General features: G+C 37.5%; 1 protein-coding gene across 2 annotated transcripts in view; it reads right to left on the bottom strand.

Annotated features, from left to right (window-relative positions):
• Sema3d (semaphorin 3D) overlaps positions 1-24,280 on the bottom strand; it is a 193,342-nt gene extending 169,062 nt beyond the window's left edge. The window contains exons 1-2 of one of the 2 annotated variants that reach the window (XM_040728654.1): positions 23,910-24,280; positions 17,118-17,262 (exon numbers count right to left, since the gene is read on the bottom strand). In XM_040728654.1, the coding sequence (XP_040584588.1) occupies positions 17,118-17,188 (71 nt within the window). In that variant the 5' untranslated portion in view covers positions 17,189-17,262; positions 23,910-24,280. The remainder of the gene's footprint in view (positions 1-17,117; positions 17,263-23,909) is intronic. The other variant, XM_005083585.4, reaches the window with a different exon arrangement.
• Between the last annotated feature and the right edge of the window lie 345 nt (positions 24,281-24,625).

Here is a 24,625-nt window from a genome sequence, read left to right as displayed (position 1 = left end):
AAATACAAGTAGAAAATAAAAGTAGAAATCTGTTTAAAATCCTCCATGAAAGCCAGTCACTGTGTCGAGCAGTGAGATCTGAAATCGAACTGCCCAGGTCAGTCCCCCTCACAGGCCTTGGCAAGAGGACTATGGAAAAGCTATTTAACCCCCCTCCATGTCTTAGTTTTTCACAAGTGAAAAGCAGAACACTGTACCACTTGCCACAGATTCAGTAAGAGAATTAAGATCTTAAAACAAAGAGTCCAGAGGTTGTCATAGAGTAAAGCCTGAGATAAAAGGTCAATTTTGAAAGTCATGAGAACACTTACCATGCTGGAAAGAGTGAAATGGGATATAAGAGGAAAAATAATGCAAAATTAGTATTGTGTTTTAAGTATCCAAAATGGAGAGATGAAAGGGGAGTAGAAATTAAAGGCTGCACTATTTAAAACTGATGGCTAAATTGAGAGATGTTACTTAAAATGCATTAGATCCAAGATAATTTACTATGAAAAATGTAAATTTGTGGAAAATGGGCAAAGAAGTCATTTATTCCTGAAAGACCCAATTCAGAAAACCATCTTCAAAACTCCCTCAAAGAGGTTCCCTTCTTCTCATTCCCAGAACTGCCTTTAAACAGCCAAGTGTTTCATCCGTGGTTCAAATAAGTAACTAAGCAATACATGTCTGAATGCCATTCAAAAACAGCAAAATGATTCCTTCTAATCTCCCAATAAAGTAACACCAGTGGCCTTAAAGGTTTACTTTGTGGATCTAACAATTAACAATGACATTAATAGCCAAACTCGGGGGTGCCTACTATAAGGTAAACCTTCCACGCCTCATTTCAGACTCTGGGGGATAGATATCTTTTCAATCTCCATTAGCTTGTACTAAGACTGATGCTCAGAGAAACTTAAGCCTCTTTCTGATACAGAGCAGAGACCTGAATGGAAGTCTGTTTGAGGAAAAGACAGTGTTTTAGCAAAGGTAATGTCTTCAGTGAAAGACTTGAAGTGAACCCCTATATCCTTTCATCAAGTGGTCACTCATTATCCAGGAGTTAAACTAGCTATGTCAGCTGGTTATTTATTTTTTAATTCATACTTCAATCTATAACTGTGAGGATCAATCTATCTGTTTTTCTAAAATCTTGTAAAACTCGAGAAACCAAATTTCTTGACCACTCAATGGCTAGACAAGATTTGAGAAAACTACCATTGACAGAAAGCGGGACTCTGAACCATGTAACCTTAAGAATTTTTAATAAAATAAAGTTTTCTTATTCTTTCTCAGTTCTCACAATCTGAGCGTCCCCTCAAGCTGCATTTGATTTTCATGTTTAATTACACATGGATCTTTTCATACAACACAGCCTCTCAAGTCAAGCCAGTTACTTCATCTGTGGCTACAGTGATGTACTGCAGAAGGAAAATGTCCAGTGCACTCTCTGGAGAGACTAGCTATCAGTCCCCAGGGTGGAGCATAAATAATGGATAGTACCTGCTCTCTGTTGTCTTAGGAACTCTTCAGGACATTTTTGGCAGTGTACAATTCTAATGTTAAATATTGACTTTAAAAGAAAGCTTATGGAAGATTCAACTCCATCGTATTTATAGCTGGTGAGTAAATGTGGCCATTCACTCAAATAGATAATATACTCTGAAATAAAACATGTTAGTGAAGAGGCAAAAATTGAAGCAGAATGTAAGTGCTATACAAGATACACAAAACATAAATGAAATAATAATAATAATAATAAGTTTTGTGACTTATGAAGAAGGGATGGGGTGAATAAAATCAAGGGTTGTTTCATAGTAAGGATGCCATTTTAGCTGGAGTGTGAGACTATGTAATACTTCAAGAAGCATATGAGATTAGGCATGAGAAAGGAATGATGTAATGCTCTCATAAGGCTAAGATAAGCATGGTCAGACTGAACAGCCAGTTCTCAGCCCAGTCATGACAAGTCAAGGTGTTTATATTGGATTCTGCCATCACCCATGTAGGAGCAAATAATGACAATGATGTGCAAATGAGGCTACCGACCTACTAAGGAATCCACTTAGCAGGAGGAAAGCACCTACTACCCACCATCACTGCACCAAAACCACCATGGTTTTTCAGTAAGTTGAAAGAGATATAAGCTGACTTGTAAAAGCCCATGATATATATCTTTAAATATATCGAAGGTCAAAAAATGACATCAAGTATTCCTGACACCTTAGAATGAAACAGAAACAAATGTAGAGTAGAGATTCATAATTAGTGGACAGAAGATGGAGCTGAGGGAAACATACCTACAAGACTGTAGATGTTGTGTAAGGAATAGATTCTCACAAAAATACTTAGAGACGACACTGGTTTATAATCAAAAGAAGCAAGGAAGCATATGTTTCCAATGGACACATGGGCTTCTCTTTTTCTTCATGCTTTGAACAGAGCAAACATAGATTTATTAAGTAAAAACAAGAAAGAACTCCCAAAAGTACGAGAATCTGAAAGGGAGCGACATCCACTTGTGGTCTTCCTAACATAAAATATGATATTATGCTGTGAACTTCAACTGCAGTATGTTACATACTTCAACAACTTAAAAAAATCCTAAGGTGTTAAAAAGATGTTTGTTCTAATTTACTTTCTGTTGCTCTGATGAATATCATGACTAAAGTCAACTTGGGAAGGAAGGTCTGTTTGTCTTACACATCCAGAAAACATTCCATCTTTTAAAGCAGTGGCTCTCACCCTTTCTAATGCTAGACACTCGAATACAGTTCCTCATGTTGTGGTGACCCCCAGCTATAAAATTATCTTCGTTGCTGTCTGTAATTTTTCTACTACTATGGATCTTAATGTAATTCTGTGTTTTACAATCATCTTAGGCATGCAGTCATTTTTTAAGTGTTGTTCACCTCCAAAGGGGTCAAGACCTACAAGTTGAGAACCATTGATTTAGAGAAATCATAGCAGGAATTCAAACAGGAGCAGAGGTAGAAACTACAAAGGAAAGTTGCTCAGTTTCTTTCCTCCTCTGGTTTCTTTAGCTAGCTTTCTTATATATCCTAGGTTCACCTGCCCAGGTATAGCACCATCTTCAGTGGGCTGGGCCCACCTACATTAATTAGCAATCAAGAAACTATTTAACAGATATGCCCACAGGCCAACTGATAGAGGCAGCTAGATTAAGGTTTATGTTTCCAAAGTGTGTCAAGTTGACAACCAAGATAAGTCATGGCAATGGCTAATCACATGATCAGTATTAATTGCTTTATCAGACATAACTTTCATTGTTCAACAGGACAAATTTTGTATCCCCATATACATATTCATGCAAACCTGTATTAAAACATATGTCTAACAGTTCATTACCATTCTCAGTTTTGTTAAACTGTGTAACTTTATATGAGATCATAAGCATTATGAATGAAGCAATCCTGACAAAGACAAAGATTCTGGACTGGGCTGTGTCAAATCAGGCAGGATTAATGCGAAAGCATCAACTAGAGTATGAGTTGTATGTGCTGTATCAAATGAGACAGGTCTAATGAGAAAGCATCAACTAGAATATGAGTTAGAAGGATGCTAAAACAGCATAGACAAAAGATTGCAAAGGTTTGAATATAGTACTGGCAGTGATAATGGAAATGAGAGAAATTTAGAAAACTTTTCTGAACTAACTGAAAATAGAGAGCAAATGAAAGTGGTGGTATCAACAGCTAAAATTCAGATGGGTTACTAGAAATCAAGCATTATTTTGAATGTGAACACACATTGACTCATATACTACTGGTAACCAAGATGTCCAACAGTGTTGCTACTGTCATTTTACTGATGTTGAAATGCAGGCATAGAGAGCCATGGTAAGTTTTTCAAGGCTGAAATCTGGTAAATAGCAGAAACTGGGGTGGAAGGGTACTGTCTTACTTGTTGGTTTGTATCCTTCAGATCACTCATTATATGGTAATTACAGAAACAAAGGATATCAAATGGAGCACTAAAACAAACAAATGCATACAACTGGTTTATTCTTGCCATTTTGCTTTAAAATTCCATGGAGAACATGTAAGTTGGTGAGAAAATATGAGTAGGGTGTTGTGTGCAGGTTATTTTTGGTTATGCCCCAAGCACCAGACCATAGCAAGGCTCTGAGTGACAGTGCAAGTCCTGGCATATGTACATAGATTTTCAATTTCCTTTTTTTTTTGCAAAATGTGAGTGAAATGTCTGAAAACAAATACAGAAGGACTGGTCTTGGAGAAATATTTGCTGGCATAGGCTGTGTGTAAAGCAGTCTGTGATTTTAAGATACATGTGAACCACAACCTGCCTGTGATCCCAAGGCCAGAATGAGATCAAGCACAAACCCCATGGTTTTGTAAAAACTGAAAAGATAGGGGTTGAGGCATTAAAATGAGCTCAAAATTTGTACTCCATATGCCTGATCCAGAAGCTTTGGCTAGGTAGATGAAGTGAGGACATGAGTTCCTAGAAATGTGGAGAATGGCCAAAAGTGAAAGTACTCTAATAGAGACACAAAGCATTTTGTTATGAATAAACAGATGAGAAAGATGGGACAGGTGAAAAATTACTATAAATTTTCTTCTTTCAATATAATTACCTGTGGAACTGATATTGTTGCTGAATATACATAGATCTATTCATTTTGTGAGAATGTGATTGCTATTTTAAAATCCACTTGGGTTATTTTTGTGTAATATAAGTACCCTTGAGAAGTTTACCAGTCAAGTCCCTATGTAGCTATAAAATAAAAACACAACTATGTAGAAGAGTGTGTCTCTTATCATCTCAGCAACATCTTTTAAAGTTCATTTAAAATTTAGGAGATTATTATTCCAGGAAGGATGGAATTTCCCTCTACAGGAAAATATCCACAACTGAAAGACATAATGCAATAAATAAGTACGTGATTTCAAAGAAAAATATAACTCAACACCTGCTTCCTGGCAGGATTATGATGAGCACACTGGGAAATGCATCTTTTGTTTCTATTATTAAAGCTGACCACACCAAGAAAGAATGATATTGTGTGTTATCTTTTTCTTTGTTCACACCCAGATGAGAAATGAAAAGCAGAAACTTTTTTAGATAAATCTCTACCTCCCACAGACAAAGGCCTACAGAGAGTATACTGTGGGTACATTCTGCCCAGGCAAATGATGAAATGCTTTTTGTGATGAGGCCATTTATTTTGAAGTAAAGGACAACTGTACTAGAATAGTTTGAAAGCATTCTCTACATTTTTGTCATAGTATAACAGCAAAAATTTATGAATCAATATGTAGTACAGTTGAAAACAAAAACAAAACCAACATCTATGTGACAAAAGATCTACTTCTGTGATCATGTAAATGTTACACATTACTTCATATTTAGGAGGGGGGAGGGTGAATTGATGCAGTTGACCATGAGTCTCTAGGCAACTTCATCTTTTCTACAAGATACATTCTATTATCAATATTTAATATCAAATGATACTTAAATTCAAACTAATTTTTTTCTATTTTTAGTTTCTTAGATGAAGAAAATTTTATAAAACTAATAGATAAGTAATGAATGAGAGTATACTTACATATGACAGAAAATACAAGAAAAGTTCACATTGGCTAGTTTTGTAGAAGAATCCTTCTGAATATCCTAAGATATTATCCAGAACACCATGAAAGACACCTGGGATGCGCATCTGGTGATAGAATATTTCAACACGTACAAGTTGTGAGTCTACCATAAGTGTTTCAGGGTAGTGTCTGAGGAGAAGCCAGAGTTGTGACTTCTGCCCTAGAACTCAGTGCATAATCAATGACACAGACTAGGAAGCAGGCAAATTCCAAGACCAAGTATACAACCAGAAAAGGCAACTCTAAATTAGCTTGTATGTTGCTTCCATTTAATGTAATTAAATATATATATATACATATATATATATATTTTAAGGCACAATAGAGCTTTTTTCTTTTTCCCCAGAACTATATTTTCCTTAAAAATTTACTTAACTTTCCAAAACATTATCACTACCTTCTATCTATAATATAACCCATTAAACCTATAATGTACAACAATATCTTCTATGTAATTTATAGTATACATAATCACATAAACACACAAAATTATATAAAATGTACAGTCTACATAGTCATATATTCTAAACAGAAAAGGACATAGAGTTAGATTAATTAGAAATCTTCATATAATTAATAAATCACACACATTTAATTGTAATCATTTGTAGTTGGAATTAATTGTAGCTGAATACAATCCATGAATGTAAGACAGGAAGCTAATTTTTTTTTCTTCTGGAAGTAGTTGCTGACATGTGTGCACTAGTTCAATCTTACCTGGCTTCAAGTTTCAACAAGTCCTGCAGAACACACCACATTTCTAAAGTACACGTTGACATCACCAAGGAGCAGAAAGTTGGCCTTTTCTAGAATGTGAAGAGACTCCAGTTGAAACTTACCATGTGACTTCCCAGTGTGTACCTCTGAGCACACTGTAGCCAGTGTGCCATAGCTATAGATCAAAAACTTTTCAAGCCGGGGGCTATTCCGCTTTGATTCTCAGCAGTGATCTTAAAATAGACAAATCACCCATTCATGTTGAAGGAAGGAAGGAAGGGAGAGGGAGCAGCGGGAAGGAAGAAGAGAGGGTGGCAAACAGCAAGGGGAAGAATTCCCATCATCGCATCTCCAGTGCTCTGTGGAATTAAATATTTGAGTAGGCCGTTGATCAGGTTGATTTGTTCTTAGATCTATGATACAACAGTTACATGAATCCATTTAGACAAATTTACAATCATCATTTCTTAACTAGAAAACCGCCAGATAGGTGTGCTGAGATTGACGTGTTACTAAGCCGACATTCCAATCATTGCCAGGGTTAGAACTTTAAAAAAACGAGGAGAAACAAAAAGCCTCTGGTACTCATCTGACAAAGTTCAACAAAATGTGCACTGTTGGAGGAGTTCTAAAGAGTTGGAATTGCAGGCATAAAATAACTTCCAGGGTTCTGTCTTCTGAGAGCTGAGTGGACTGTGTTGACTTTCACAGTTTTGACATTTTGTATCATTTGAACATTCTAGTCTACAGAGAAAATTAGTTGATGAGAAAGGAAGTAAAATAGAGTACTTAAATATTTTTCATGGTTTAAAAACTTACCAATAGAAAAGATAACATTGAAAACTTTATAAATGATCGTTTTAAAAATCAAGACAGGAATGTTAGCTAAGAGACTTATCTTCAGTGTCTCTGAGACAGTAGCCTTTTGGAAACACACACAAAATGAATCCCATTTACAGGAGTTAAAAGCGAAGTGATTTAGTGCATGTTGCTTGCATGTGTGTCAAGGTCAATGTTCAGGATATGTGTTTTCTGGATTGTGTACTGAAGGAGGAAGGGAGGCTTGAATGGGCTTTAGAAAGACAGGATATCACCACACAAAGACAGAGAGGATGGAACAAATTCCAATCAGAATCAATACTGTGGACCCAAGATTTTATTACTAGAACCAATTTGGCATTATTTTACAAACTAAATATATGGTAAGGGAGTCAGTGACGACACACCATGGGATCAGACAACATTGGCTACTTATCATCCTATCATGTGTCAGTGATGGAAGAGCAAGGAAAGGAGGCACTGGGGATAAGGAAGCAAGTACAGGATTTCCTCTTGTCAGACCTACTTGTTAGCTTGTTGTGCCCACCTTTCCCATTTGCTTTTAATCCTGTGCGACAGATGTGGAGCAAGAATTGTTAACTTGATCAATAGCAGTATTTTGTTAATGACTCTATAACTACCCAACAGCCCTATAATTAGCCTGCCAAGTCCTCAAGGAAAATTCTAAAAACTTAGAAAATCAGTATGATTTATCTCATTTCTGAAAATACCTTTGGAAGAACAATTCATCAAATTCACACAGACTAGTATGCTAGATGATAAATAAAATACCACAAAATAGTACAATTATCTTTTAGAAGAAAAGAGCAGGAAGGATACTGACAAGTCATAAGGCATCATATTTTTATCTGTTCACTCAAAGTTACATATATTATACATAAAAGTCTGTGTATATATTTGCATACATAGTTAAATGAAATTTTCCTATCTATGCTAACAGTTATCCCCAAAGAGCCACAAACTAAAATTACCCAACACCAGGCATGAGAAACCTTCTTTTGGATTGTTGGTCTGGGTTGTGCAAGACATCATAGGCTATTGTTGTAGTATTTGCTCACCTTCCAGATGTTGAACACAAGCTTCTATTTTCTTCTAAATACATTATGTACCTTGGTCTTGGCTCCAAAGGACAGAAGCCAGAGGATTGGTGCAGAATCTGACCTATACACCTCATTCTTGAGAATTGGCTTTCATAGACTCTGAAGTTACCATATAGGCTTCCAAGGGAAGGAAGTAACCAGTTGTCTTATCCCAGGATGCTTATGAACCACAGCAATGATCAACATGGTGTGATAACTCCATACCATAACATTATGGTATGGAAAGAGACAGTAAGTTTGAGAGAGACCAAAAAGGATTGGAGAGAAGGAAGAGAAGGGTAAAACTAAACAGACATTGTATTGACTGCTTCAGTCTTTTGTTTATTTTTTGAGACAGTGTTTCATTTCATGTAGCTCAGGCTGGACCTAACAAAGCTATGTTACTAAGGCTGGGATTAAAATTTTGATCCTCTTCTTTCAGAGTACTAAGATTGTAGGTGTGCATCATCATACCTACATAACCACTTCAGTCTTTAAAACTCTTTATTTCTCTGACACTCCTCAACAAACATTATCCTTAAAATTTTTACGGTAAAAGGGTGTCATCTAATATATGATTTGTATAAAGTTCATATACAAATACATATCTATAAACTTATGTATCTACCATATATGTATGCATAGGACATGTAATATATATATATGCATATATATTCTGAATGAATAGAAAATCCTTTTCTCATGACTACATCAAAACCTTTAAATTTTCTCTATATATTCACAAGCAAATCAATTATGTTAACCGAGAAGTTACAGGACTCTCTCTCCACTAACAGACGAGCAATACCATAGTGAGCACATCTAAGTAAGTTCATTCCTAACACAGAGGTGTGGAGACAGTGTCAGATCCTACATGTTGAAGGTCCAATTTCCAAAACTGCAGTCATCTCACATACATCAGATGCCAGTAGCAAACTAAGTTCGTTCCCAGTGCTCATGATCAACAATCTACAAATCTAGATCCTTTACAAAAATTTCACGAGCTGAATTAGTTTTCTTGAACCATGAATAGACCTTAGGCCCATACACTGACTGATTTAATATTAAGGATTATATAAATGAAAGATAAATGAAAAGAAATGCATGCAGTGGGTATGTTGGAAGGGTCATAGAGCATGTACTTTCTGCTTACGACCCACCAAGAACCCCCATGTGTTCAGCTATCTAGTTGCCCAACTTCTGTTCCTTGGAACTTTGTGAAGACTCCATTGCATTGGTAGAACTAATAGACAAATTAAGGGAACTCAGGATGGAAGGCGTGTATCTTCTGGTCTCTCTTATCTCCACCCCCACGTCTTCTCTTTCCCTCTTTCTTCCTCCTCTTCTGAATATTTTTAAAGACAAGAACATACGTAACCCAAGCAAGCATCAAATACACCGTCTACTGTATATACAAAGATGGTCTTGAACTCATGATGCTTTTGTTGCTACCTCTTTTGTGTACAGTACAAATATAAACCACCATGCCTATCACCATGGCTTCTGATTCTTTTTTGGTCTCTCTGCACAGAATTCCTTTTTCCAAGCTATGATCCTTATTGTTTGCAGAGAGTCATACCACTGCTATCTGACATGGCAGCTCAGAAATGTCTTTCTATGCAACAGGAGATTCATTTCTATCACTTGAGTTGTGAAAAGTGTTATAGCTATAAATACATAAGTTAAAACTCAGTTCATATGTATCATAATATCACAGTAATTAGAGGGCAATACTGAATATACCCACGAGAACCACGTGGCAATGAGGTCTGTGTTATTTGGAAAATATTTAGAGAAGAATTGACATTTACCTTGTTTGTAAAATATTTTAACTTTTGTGAGTACATTAAAAAATTAGTTATATAATTTATACTGATAAGCACTAAAAGCAAAAGTGATAATTGTGAGAATAGTTTAGCTTGTTACATTGAGGACACTCAAAAATATTTTCGCATAGCAATTCAGAACACTATTTAGTTTCAATCCCACTTGCTCAGAAATTGTGATGACCTTGAAAGTCAAGTATTAAATAATATCATGGATTAACATACTTGCCACTGCTATTTAGTTTTACACCAGAGCATTGCCAAGAAGATGATGCAGCATGAGATAGAGACATGCTTTTGCTACTAAAGTCTTCAGAGATCCAACAGATTGAGATTCATCTCTGAGCTCTCTCTGATCCTGATCCTTGGCAGATGAGGATATAACTTTCCTTAGGATCTTGATTCCATAAGGACAGTACTGAGGCTTCTTGCAGAGTCCCCTGGACATTTAGTAGATGAAAACAGCCCCAGCAGTCCCTTCATAGCCAGAAAGTTCAAGTAGGGCTAGTTCAGCACTGGTGTGTGGTCTAGAAACGATCTAGTCTCTGGGCATGAGACTACTTGATTCTGGGATTATTTCCAGGTCTTCAAGTGAGTGAGCAGTGGATTAGATCATTTTGTTTCCTTTCACTTTCTTATAAATCATACTAAAATAGAATATTCTGGAATGTCATGAGAGTGAGACCATTTAATAAAAGGTCCCAAGAACAATACCTGACAGGAAGATGTAAAGAGACAAAATAGTGGCCAAACATTGAATATATTCTAGGAAAAAGGATGGAAATGAGAGCTGGCACGTGTTAGAAGGAAAAGAGACATCTAAGCATAGATTTTTCAAGCAGCCTTTTGAACAATCTGTATCTGTATTTGGGGATGGAAAACTACATCAAGGAAATAGGCAATGTTACAAACCCAACAGTGGAAAGGAAAATAGAGTAATGTCATTAAAACAGGGTGGAAACCAAAATGGGGATGTTTTAGGACACTGTTAGTTGAAATTTAGTGTCTATAACTATCTGATTCTTCTGTAACAACTTGTATAGAGCCATTTCCTTGTTGTAACACATATCTTACATATCATATTGTCTATAATGTGGTCTTCAGACTACTGAGAAAGGAATAAACAAGAACATGAGCTGCAGTTGGAAAAGGATGAAGAGGAAGAAAATCAATTTTGAAATATTATTCTGTTATCCAAATGTATACTTGAATTGGCAACCAAAAGACTGTTCCTTGAACTATTTTGTCAGATTAAAGTAAAAGACATAGATGAAATGGAAAATAAACAAATATAGCCCCTGTAAGACAAGTTAAGGTGATACAATTGTAATGGGACACACAGCATTTGGTTTGTCAAAAAAACATTTATTTCTAAAAATATTTCTATGAGATTTGTGTGATTTATGAATCCTAAGAAATGGAGAAATATACAAGTCATAGGTAGTAATTTGAATATAATTGCCCCTCATAATCTCATAAGGAATGGCACTATTAGAAGATGTGGCTTTACTGGAGTGGGTAGCGAAATTTTGGAGGAAGTGTGTCTCTGTGGGGTGGACATTGAAGATTCCTATGCTCAGATACTGCCCAGTGTCCCAGTTGACATTTTGTTGTCTGAAAAATGTAGGACTCTCAGCTACCACTCCAGTATCATATCTGCCTGCATCCACCACGTTCCCTTTCATGGTTATAGTGGACTTAACCTCTGAAACTCTAAGGGAGTCACCCCAAATAAATGTCTTCTTTATGAGATTTGCCTTGATCATTGTCATGTATCTCTTCACAGCAATAAAAATCCAAACCCCAAACTAAGACATCATTCAACCCATGTGGATGACATATCTAGGAAATGAACTCAGACTAGTTTTGGTCATAATTCAACATTATACTGATGATAGACTCTAAAACTTACATTTCCCAAACAAAGTCTCTTCCCTTATAATAAAAGTGTTAACCAACCAAGACTAATTTCAGATGATGAGCTAGGGTGTTTGGTTCTATAGTTAAATGCCTTGGGACCAAAAATAATCCAGCATGGGGAAGAAAACTCTGGCTAACTCATAGTAGAGGGTAAGGAAGATGATGACAGAATTAAACAGAGCATAGGACTTTCTCTGCTGAGGGCTGAGCATGCACTGATCTATAGATATAGATCTATGCCATGTGGAGTAATTTTATTTCTATATTCATTAAGCAGAATAATAGAAGTAGGTTTTCTCCTGGACCCATGATGTATATAACCTGAGGTTCTTGGTGTAGCCTCATTAACATCGTGTGTATGGGTTCCCTCTCATGGAGTGTGTTTTAAATCTAATTTTAAAGAGTGGTTGATTACTCTAATATTTGCTTAACTGTTGAGTATATCTTTTAGAAGCTTACAATTTTTAATAACAGTTCATAACTGCGTTTTTGTCACAGATTACTTTTCTTCTCTTGTAGTCTGTAGAGCACCTTCTAATACTATGAACACTATATAGTAGTGGTGAAGCTTCAAGATGAATAGGAGCTAGATTTGTCCATGATCTATGTCACATGTATGTGATGTCTTAAAATCAGGTTGTGAGGAATAACAAATACTATTGGAAATAATCCTCAGTATTAAGGAAGTTTAGAGGACCACTTTAGCCAAAGACTCAGAAGATATAACCCATTTATTGGATTTGATAGAAAAGTTTGCCTTGGCCCATGCTTGTGAATATCTACCTAAGGACAGTAACTATGCTTTTACATTTTTTTGCATCAATGACTCTCATAACATGCCCAATGTATAGCAGACATTCAGTTTATCAATATTTCCTGAAATAAAAAATGAAAGGGCAATAGAAACAGCTGGATTTCGTGTGAAGAAACACACATAGGAAGCATATATGTGGGATACACTTTGTAATGAAGTAGTGTATTGTAAACTATGCTTTGTGATGCATTCCATATTCAAACAGTCATGGCATGATAAAGGAAAGTTAGTAGATTGAAAATGAATCACCTTCACTGGGAGGATAAGAGACTGTGAAACTTTCAAGCCCAAGCTGTGGAGAAATACTGTCAGGATGATGGAGAAAAGATATAAAGCAAATCACCAATGAGTCCAAGAAGAACTTGGAGACAGGGAATTATCTTCTGGACAGGTGAGTAGGATTGGAGTTAAAATTATTCTTCAGACAATATTTATTGGATGTAAGTGGTCATAGTTTAAGGGTAACATTGGAAGGAACCTTTGGTTAGGGGCTGGAATCTATAATGACAACATAAGAAGACAAAAGCATTTAAAGTAAAAAGAGAATTAAATGCAGAAAAAACCTCATATGAAAAGAAGACAGGCATCACAGTCTCATATTTTTTGGTCCAAGTGACTGACATTGTCTCATTTTGTGTATTGACTTGGGAAATGAGAAAGATTGTTGCTCATCCTAATACCTATTAAAGCGCTAATGAACACATACACCAGCTCTCTTTCTCTCTGTCTCCCTCTCCCCCCACCTCCTCTCTCCTCTCCATATATATGGAGAGAGGGAGAGAGGCAATTTTTGCCTCTCTTTAATGGCAATTCAGTATCTTCATTTCTGACTATTGGAAAGAACCCAGTTATGGATATAGAAAAACATTATGGTTGTCATGGACATTATGATTGTGTGACTACTAAAAACTGGAGGCAAGTAAACCTCAATATAGCTGCTGTTTTAATAACTTTAGAGTGAAAGAACACAGGACATGAAGTGACTGTTCATTGAACACTAATAACTTTTGAAATATGAATAAAATACTGTTTCTAGAAATAACAAACAAAGTGTGTTGATAGGGGTACATCAATAGAAGGCTTTTAAACAATCATGGTGCAGAACCTGGTTGGGGGCTGGGGTAAGCAAACCGATAGTATGTTAGCCCAGACACTCTGAAGGTTTATTGAGCCTGGGTGGAGGCTGGGGTAAGCAAACCCACAATATGTTAGCCCAGGCGCTCTGAAGGTTTATTGAGTACACATGTGCAAGCAGAACATTCTTTTTCTATGCAAGTTATCCCTGCCAAAAGTTTGCCCTTTTAAAAACCTGAACAATGAATGTTCTCTGCCAAACCTCATCACAGAAAAGTCTAAGACAACAATCCCCACGACTCTGCAAAAAGTGAATACAGCCGAAGACAGAGAGATGTTATTTATTCATCTGTATATCTGGCATTGGTGCTTTTGAACAGCCACTTTACAGGTGATAAAAGCCCTGACTTCAAACAGAGTGTAAGCCTCTTGATTTGAATTGACTTCCCAGTTTAAGATGTAAATTATGTGTCTGATATTCTTTTATCATGCAGATAGCATTGTACTCAAAAGAGTTTGACTACCTTTACTGTCTACTAACCTGCATTAAAAACAATATATAAACATTGACTAGTTTATCATATGGAAATATAACAAAAAGAAATGGTAGACGTTAATGTGGCCAAAATCAACTCTATATTCAAAAATATATCAAGGCCAAAATCAGTAATTGTATTAACATTCAGAGAATTTGTCTTCTGGTGTATGAAGTCAGATTTCAAATTAATAATATTTGGAGATTATTTTCATGATGGGGTTGTCCTCATGTATATATGTTTCTCTTATTGGTTAATGAATAAAACACGGTTTGGTTAATGTGGTAGGGAGATAGGCAGGTCTAGGAGACAAGGAGAATTCTGGAAACGATAGGCAGAATGAGCCTACCACACAGAGTCTTGATGCTTCCTGAGGAATAACACCATTCTGGGGCCTTACAAGGTAAGCTACAGCTTCGTGTCAATACAGAGATAGAAAGAAATGGTTTAATAATTAAGACAAAGACAGCCAATAAGAAGCCCAAGCCACCAGTCAACAGATTCATAAATAATATAGCATCTGTGTGTTTATTTGGGACTGAAGGAGCCATGGGAACCAGTCAGGACAAAGAACCTTATGCTATGTTTTCACTTATAAGCATTTTAAAAAGAAACTAATTGGGTTACAATTAAGTATTCAGAAGCCATCAATTACTTAAAATATGTTCACAGGCTATAAGAAAAACTACATGATTTTCCAAAATATGAATTAAACATGTCTCCACAATTGAAATTAAGAAGTTTTCATTACAATACTACATTGTTTTATTCCTCATTTTGAATGAGTTAAGTTATCACATGTCAGATAGCTTTTGTTTGGCTTCTTAAGACACAGTCACATGTACCTAACTGGTCTTGAATCTACTATATATCATAGTTTGACCTTGAATTCCTGATCCTCCTGCCTCCAGCTGCTGAGTGCTGGGATTCCAAGCATGTACAATCATGGATCAATATAAAATTTTAAGAAAGTTTTCATTTTTTTGCAACAGGGAAAGCCTGAATTTAAAATTCCAGTGAGAGTCAAATCAAATTAGCCATTTGATTTCAATGTTTTTCACAAGTTTCAGCGTTCATGTAATACAGTGGGATGTCACCAGAGGTAGGCTCTTAGTCATGTATCCTGCAACCCGGTCATCAGACTTTTCCCAGAAAAATCTCTCGTGCGTTTTATGTAATGACTCATGTAAATTAAACCAGAGGGAAACGATTAAAGAAAAAAAAAGCAATGCTAAATTTCAGATATTGCATGGTATAACACAAGTTCAACAGAGGCCACTTCTGAATGATTATAAACATGAAGAACGGTGAAGAGTAGAACAACAGAGATGGCAAAATGACAAGGCTTTTGGCTCAACTGTAATAGGTGTTTCCTACAAAACAATAAGTCAGGTGTTCACGGGTTTGGTTGCTGTTGTTCATTTGCTTGCTTGTTTCACTTTGTGATTCTAGAGATTGAATATATGGTCTCACGCAGGCCACACAAGTGCTTTTTCTTCTATCTTGATATGAAATAGAGTCTTGTTAGTAAGATGCCAACGCTAGCTTCAAGATTTGCCATCCTCCTGCCTTAAGCCTCTCAATTCACTGTGATTCCATGAATGTGCCACCACATTTCACAATTATGTTTGAAACGACACTCAAAGCAACAACTTAAGAAAATATATCAACTTTAGACACGAACATTGCATGATATGTTGAAGTTTTATATATAAATCTCTCTTCTTAGAGAAAGAAATAAAGATAAGAAAGACAAATGTATACATGTGTATGAATGCACACATGCATGTAGAAATGTGTGAATGTATAATATAGAATTATATAATATGCAAATGCATAAAATGTATACACATGAGTACTTATACATATATGTATACATTAAATATGATTGATCCAGTAGCAGATGGAAGCCCTCTTTGCTATCAACTATATGTATCAGCAGAAATACAAATATGCCTATGCTTCTAGGCAATTGTTCTTTTTTATGGTTTTTCAAGAAAAGGTTTCTCATGTAACAGATATGGCTGTCTTGGAACTCATTTTGTAGACCAGGCTGGTGTTGTACTCAGTGAAATCCACCCACCTCTGTCTCTCAAGTGCTGGGATTAAAAGTGTGCACCACCATCTGGCAGCTTCTAAGAAGTTTTATGGAAGGTAGAAACTCCTAGGAACCCTTTGACATTCAACATAGTCATGCATAGTTATTACCATATAGACTTTGATGGATAATAATCTTTAATGTATTTGACAGAGTAGATTTCCTGTGGTTGAAAGACAGAGAAAAGTCTAGGTATTCATTCAGTGAGATTGATAAGAATTTTGGAAGGCTAGCCTTTGTCAAGAATTGAAGACATCTGGGAATGATGATGTATCTCAGCAATGTCAGCGTGCAGCAGAAATACAGAGAAAAAGCACTGATTCCTTCAGTCATTTAAGACTGATTCATTGATTGCTAATATAAAGCTTTATTTTCATGACAAACTGCCATAATGTGATTTAGAAGATTTTGGCAATTCAGTATTCTGTCTTTCTTGGAGAAAAAAATAATTATAAGGATAGCTAAATCACTGCTTTTGCTTCTTGATGATAAGATTTATTATCTTTATTATTAACAGAAGAATCTAGCAGTATCAATAGGACATTCGAATTGGAAAAAATAATTAAACATTTAATTAAAAGATCTTGGAACTTACAAGATGGTTTGGCGATTAAGAATACTTGATGGTCTTTCAGAGGATCCATGTTCAGTTTCCAGGCACCACATGGCATTTCACAACCATCTATAGCTGCAGGAGATCTGATGCCTTCTCCTGACCATCTTGGAAGCATATATGACTCCTGCACAGACGTGTGTAAAATAAACTCCCATACACATCACACACACACACACACAAACACACATGCATGCAGACCGACACAGAGAGAGAGAGACAGAGAGACAGAGAGAGACAGAGACAGAGACAGAGAGGCAGAGAGAAAGATCTTAACTCTGATGGCCACAGAATGGCTCACCTTCAGTATGCTTTCTCAATGTATGCTTTAACCATAACGCTTTAGAAGAGTTTTACATTTCTAGAAACATTCAGAAAATAGAGCAATTTCCATAAAACTCACACTAGATTTCTGCATGATCTATATTTTGCATCAATATGGACAATCAATACAACCTAATAAACCATTAAGGAAACTATCAATTACTGAGTTCCAAATTTATTCACAATTTTTCACAAGAATTCTATAGTATATTTTCATTATACACTTCAAGGTTTAATGATATCTCAGACTTTCCTAGTTATTGATGCTATTGTAGGTATGAGGTTTCTAAATTTTCCAACATTGTAATTTGTCTTCAGTTTTTCCTCTGGCTATCACAGGACTATAGATTTAAGAAAGAGCCCAATTTACAATATACACATTTTATCCACTCACATGAAGGGTACATAGTGTCCTTGTGATTTGTGAATGTCATTGTTGAATTTGACAACATGGTTGACACTGAGAGTGAGACAGTGTTCATGGGAATTTACTACTGCACAGTGGAGTCTTTCTTTGCCCCCTACATCCCATGTTCTTTTGGAAAGAAGTCCTTCTCATTCCAAGGCCATTATGTTTCTCGTTCTTACCTCAGTACATGGAATGGATCCAGCTGTGCTATTTAATATCTGATAATTTTATACATGAATACTCTATTTATATCATTTCCACCTTTTACTATACTCGCTCCAGCTTCCCACTTCCTTCATTACCTCTAACTCTTGTTACCTCTTCTTTAATTAATGCTACACACTTTACATACACATATGTGCTTACAAATGACTACTTGGGATTAAATAACTCACTTGGGAGCTTTCAAACCCTGGAGAAAACCTATTTTCCCATTCTCAACAGTAGTTGAGTGCCCGTAGCTCTTCATCCCGGATTGAGCACTCATGAAATAGTCCTAGTCTATATTGGCACATTGACAGGTCTTGTTTTAGGCAACTGTATTTTTGAGATTTCAGGAGTAAGAGTGAACTTCTGAGTCCCATTTTTAATAGTTTATATATGCTAAAGATAAATTTATGGCCTATATTATTGTTCAGTCTCTTTATTATAGTAAGTCCAGAGGATATATCTACTGAGAAATGTACCACTTGTAATTTTAGCTATGCAATATAGTTGTAGTTGTAGTTATATGTACTTATCTCATTTATTTTAATGGGAGTTGGGAAACTCACCTGGATTACAAGCAGCATGATAATCCTTAATGTCTGTTTAAAGTACTCAAGAGTCTAATATTAAGGAGTTGTAGTTAAAGTGCATGATTCATTTAAGAGAGAAAAATGTCAGCCACCTGATGATAGATTATCAGTGTTACTTTTATATATTTAAACAACTTTATTTGCCACATAAGTAAACTTACTTTATTTTAAGAAGCTGAATAGTTAAGTTTTTGTTTTTGTTTTCATTTGGATGTGCTTGCGTGTGCATGTGCTTGTGTGTGTGTGTGTGTGTGTGTGTATGTGTGTGTGTATTATTGTCTCACTACTTTAGGGTGCAATAGTTCCATTAGAATAATTGTCGATTAACTACAAGAACATTTCCACATTAATGCCAGTAATTAATGTCGTGCAGTTTCTAAAGTTTCTAGACTAACGCTGCTCCAGAATCAAGGGATGGAAAGGGGGTTGCTTCTCTTTTCCAAAAGAGTAGGTGATGCAAGTTAAGAATCATGGTCTATTTGGGAAGACCAGAATCATCCAGAGAAGACTCTCATGGTCAATGAGTCATTTCACACTTTCCTTTACTCCTTCCTTTCAGATTAAAGGTTGTATGTATGTCTTATGTGGTATTACAATTGAATAAGCACACTGAATGGATTTACTAATAGAAGGCTAGTAAGCTGCTTGAAAATGCGTGGTTCACTCCTATTAAAATGGTTTAACATAAGTATAATAAAATAATGATAGTGATGGATCAAAATATTTATGAGTGGTATATTTTAGTACATGTACAATCTTCCTAAACACAATTGTGTATGTGTTTCTTGATAAATTATGTAAATGTCTAATAATTAGTCTCTCTCATTACCAAAAGTCAAAATAGCTTCCAAAGTATTGTAGTAGTTTATCAGTATAATTTTATTTACAATAAATTTATTTGACTATTTTTCTCCATATATTTGACTGATTAAATTTAAACTAACCTGTTCACAGATGTAATAGATTAGGTCTTCCCTAATTAATTAGGTTCTTCCAAAAGGTTCAAGAATTTAATAATTTTTTGTAGTATATAACTCTTTCAAGTGCCGGTGTGATAATTATGTTACTGAGTTATCACTAATCCCCGAGTGTCTAAATATGTTAAATGAAAGGGAAAATTTAAATGCAAGAATAATACCTCCTTGCTATAACCAAGACAATAAAGGATGAAACTAGAGTCATTCTGTCAACATTATAGATAATGAAAGCCAGTGTCTATAGAATAATTAATTAGATTTCAATAATGTGTGATGTATGCTCTGTTCTGTATTAACTAAAGATATTAAAAGTTAAGAGAAGACAGATCTTCTCCCTTCAGACTCTTATGACCTAGCCAGGGATTATGAATAACATAAACAAAGAAACAATTGAATTGTTTGACTATAATAGGGATGGAACTTCGAATACATAACTCTAAGGAAGGGCTTGGCCAAAGTTTCCTAGAGGAAGAGAAATTTTAAAAGCCAAAATTTTGAAAAAAATAAAAAACAACCCAAAATTCTAATTTTGTGGTCACCAAATATTTCCAAGTGTCAATAGTTATTACTGTGGCTGCTACTTACTCCCTAACTGTGACAGCTTCCTCTGTTTCAGTCTCAAGGTTTGTGATATGAAAGACTTCAAGACTTTTTAACCTTCCTTGGATAATCTGTGAAGCTCCATATGATCATAGTAAAATGCCAGTAATAACAATTAACAAAATAGATCTTCAGTTCCTCTTGCTTATTAAATACATTATTAAATTAAAAGGATAATTTCCAATGAACAGGTCATGAAAATATTAGACCTTCCAGATGGAAGACCAAATTTAGACAACATCTGTTTTATCCAAAAAAGCGAAGCTGTTTGAAATAATCTAAAGATATGCTACTACTTCTTACAATACAATCACTGGCTTTCCTTTTGAGATGAATTGATAGCCCACACCCACAAAAACATAGTGGAAACTTAGCTCAGCAACTTTATTAAATAGGACATGAATGCTGGGCCAAGAGCTTCTACTAATCCTAGGAGATATCTACTGAGACACCTGGTGATTTCTGCAAATTGTGTGACAGTTAACATGCTATGTCCATGCAATGAACCATATGAAAGGAAAGAACTGGACATCATGAAAGATTCTGCCTTAATTTAACTACAAGTACAAATAAGTATACCTCAAGTCTGGAAAAGAAGGTACCGAACCAATACAACATAGTGACTCAAGTTCAAACCTGTGATACCGTGTCAACCTGTCAGATTTTCTTCCTTTGCCTTTGTCATTGTGAATACACTTGACTTTCTCTGACACTAAAAATAATCTTCACTCTGACATATTGCAGCTGTGCCCATACAAAATGAAAGTCTATGATAACAGTAATAACAACCAGTTTATCTTTGAGCAACGCACCCCTACAAAATGTAGAACAAGTTCATGATGTAAAATTTGCCTGTGGCTAGGTGGTGGTGGCACACGGCTTTAATCCCAGCACTCAGGAGGTAGAGGCAGGCAGATCTCTGTGAGTAAGAGACCAGCTTGGTCTACAAGAGCTAGTATAGGACAGCCTCCAGAGCCACAGAGAAACCCTGTCTCAAAAAACGAAAAACCATTTACAAAAATGCCGGTGAAGGTACTTCTGTGACAGGGAAATCCCAGCAATTATTTTTCTGTCATTTACCTGGAGTTTCAACTGATCTTAATTAGTTTCCTGATAGTCCCAGATATTTGCCTTGACAGACAGTTTTCACCAGCCTTCTCCCTCAGGAAATAAGCAAGAGGGAACCTAGAGTCTAACTTTTAGCCCTCTTTCTAATGAGCAGCAGACACATACGGCAGTATAATAATTGTCAAAATTTGAAGATTTCTGAAGTGTAGCTCCTGGGGGAGGGGTCTGTCATCAAAACAAGTATACTCAGCTTCAGAGTTGCTGTTGAATAAGGATACATTTTTCTTTTAAAAATACTTTAAAGCCATTATACTTTCTAGAATATATTGTAAACACTATAGGTCTGTAGTTTAGTTTTTCTGTACCCATCTTCAACCAATTTCTTTAGTGTTCTTCACATATAAATGGTTACTCATATAGACCTTGGAAAAGACTTTTCTTTCTGTAGAGTCATAGGAAGCTTTCTTAGGTTCCTGAAAGAAGAGCCACCACCACCAAACAAAAGAGCCCCTATAACAGCCTTACTCTTTGCAATGTCTATTTTTTCACAAATATCAACACCATTTTAACTCATTAATGTCACCTCTAAAATGAACAGAGTGAGGATATAGTACATTCACTTTTCAATGTACTAGAAGTATGTTTATTCATTAACCACATAAAAGCCAAATGCAACAATATTAATCTTCCTTTCTTAATCATCAAGAGACCATTTGCACAATATTGAGTGTATTCAAACAGTATATAGAGCACATGGACACAATGGATGTCCGATAAATGTCACTTCCCTTTGCCAACAATTTTCCATTTCATAAGTGGATAAATTCCATGCAAAATGTTGGCAGTCCAAATCAGTCCTATTTCATTGTCTCTCGGCTACCTCTTGGTCCTCTCCTTATCTCATAGCACATCATTTCCTGGCTGTTCTTTTAAGGGTCAAGGTCTGTTCCCATCCGTTGACCCTGGCCAGGCCATCACTTAGTAGTCTGTCAGTGAAAGCCCCACAAGCCAGGACTCCAAGAAAACAGGAGGCTAAAGCAACTTCCAGCAATGGCTGATCACTCCCAATTTTAATCATTACTGCACATCTTCTGGCTTTAGAAAGAGTGGGGGGGCATAGGCTTCCATAAAGTGATGACATATGCCTCCCTCTCTTCCCTTCCGTATCCTCTTTCCATAAGGCAAATGGAGAGGGCTCTGACTGCTCTTGCCCTGGCCTAAGTTGCCATGGGTTACACAAAAGTAGTGGAGGTACCCCGGGGCTGGGGTTGGGGATTGGGGATCTTTTATCATGTAAACTCCTTTCTGTAGGTTGAGTTCTCCATCTTCCCAGTGCCTGTGCATATATTTAAGAGAAACCTTTTCCTTCCATCTTGAGACTGCCCTACCCCTTCCCTGATAGTTCCTGCTTCTTCTTTCTCCTGCAAATAGGAACTCCCAGCTAGTGGGAATGTGACATGAATGTTTTGGGTGGAGAAAGAAGGGTCCACGTGGGGATACTGCATTTTATGAGGGTTTGACACTAAATGGTGAAAAGTTTGCCAATTTAACTCGACAACGTTAATACCTAATGGCTGAGGTCAGCAGCCCCAGTTGCCAGACATGCATCTCTAACCCAGTCCCCACATTCCAGATAACCCTGCCAAAACACAGGGGTGTCTCCTCCTCCGGTCAAGTCTCCAAAGGCGTGGACTCAACCCACGAGGTTGAGCACAAGTCATCAGGAAAGGCATATTGGTTCAGAAAACAGCCCTCGAGGATGCCAGAGCAGTGTGCCACTGTGAGGTAGACTTGGTGGGACATTCCATAGTGCCCTTGCTCATGGGGTTAAATGCCCAGTAGGTGTCATGTCTGAGGTCACAGAGGCTTCCCGGGCTGCAGAACACTTAACCACAGCCTCTTTTCAGCCAGCCAGGTTTCCTGGCTGCTATCTGGCTTCAAATCCTCCACACCCTAGCAAGAGCGATGCGCACTTCTAACATAACGCTTATCTCGATTTCTTTGAAAGAATAAAAGGCATTGTTTCTGCCTTTTCCAAAGTTCCACAACCAAAAAACAACCACCTTGGTTTCATCTGTGTCCCCGGGCTAAAAGGAAAAGGGGCGAACTGGTTTCAGTTGCACTTTGCTTAATTCATCCGGGACCGCCCCTACCAATGCCGCTCTGAATGAACCTGTAATAATAGGGACTGGGGAAGCAAGTCCCTAAGTTCCTTTGCCTGTCCAGCCTAGACCCAGGAGGGAGTATCCAAGAAGAGGGCAAATTTCTCAGGCGCGGCGCCCCGGGGAAGCAAACTTTCAGAGGTGCTGGCTGCCGGAGCTTCAGAGTGAGACCCTGAAGCACAGCAGCTTGGTGGCACTGTGCCCCAGTTGTCGCACTCTCTCGGAAGCGGATCCATGGGCTCCCCAGCCTGTCCCATAGCGCAACTGATCCCCAAGCGCTCTCCGGAGCCTTCTCAGACTCAGGTCCCCACATGCTAGGCGCTGAGGGTTTCTACTTAGGATCCACAGTCAGTCTCACATGCCACCATCCTCGCTCAACACTAAGTCCTCAGATCACCCTCCCACTGGGATAGCAGGTGACGCGGACCCAGACTTACCTTTCTGCCGGCAACTCTGGTCGTTTTTCCCTTCCCTGCGACTCTGGTTCAGGAGAGAGCAAAGGACAGCCGGCGGTGACCCAGACTACGGGACCGCCGGAGACAGGCGCGAGTTCTTGGGAGCCTCAGCCCAGGCTGAACCGCAGGGCGCGGGCGGCCCTGGCGGAGCGCGGAGGCGGCGGCTACTGTCCGGCGGGAAGGCAGGGGGCGCTCCTGTCCCCCGAGCGTCTCTCCGGGCAGACTGTGACCCACCAGTTGGCGCTTTGGCCGGTGAGCCTGGTGAGGAAAGGCACGCTCCAAGCAGGAGGGCGGCTTTTAAGTTTGTGGTGTGACCACAGCAGCTGTCCTGGGAGAGACTCCGTCTTTCTAAAAAGGGGATGCTCAAAACGCCAGGGATTACCTCTCCCTCCAGTCTCCTCCCCCAGCTCCCGGCCCCTTCCGATGATGTGCTGGCAATTCCTCCAGACCTCGCAGGCCTTCCCAGTCTGTGCTGGGCTGTCCAGGGTGGGCTTGGAGGTAGTTCCGGCCGGATCTGTGAGTGTTTTGGGGAGGATGGAGTATTCTGTCAATCAGTAAAACAGCCCGTGTCGTCTCAGTCTGGGTCTGGGTGATTTAGAGAGCCCTGTCTTCCCTTCTCTTTCAGAAAATACCTTAAGACACAACAAGGGCAGTGCCACCCTAAATGCTCCAGACACCTTGGAAAAGTACAGGTGTTT

This window comes from Mesocricetus auratus, unplaced genomic scaffold (assembly GCF_017639785.1).
Source record: "Mesocricetus auratus isolate SY011 unplaced genomic scaffold, BCM_Maur_2.0 Super-Scaffold_100019, whole genome shotgun sequence".
Taxonomy (NCBI): domain Eukaryota; kingdom Metazoa; phylum Chordata; class Mammalia; order Rodentia; family Cricetidae; genus Mesocricetus; species Mesocricetus auratus.
This window is presented reverse-complemented; position numbering and strand designations above follow the sequence as displayed.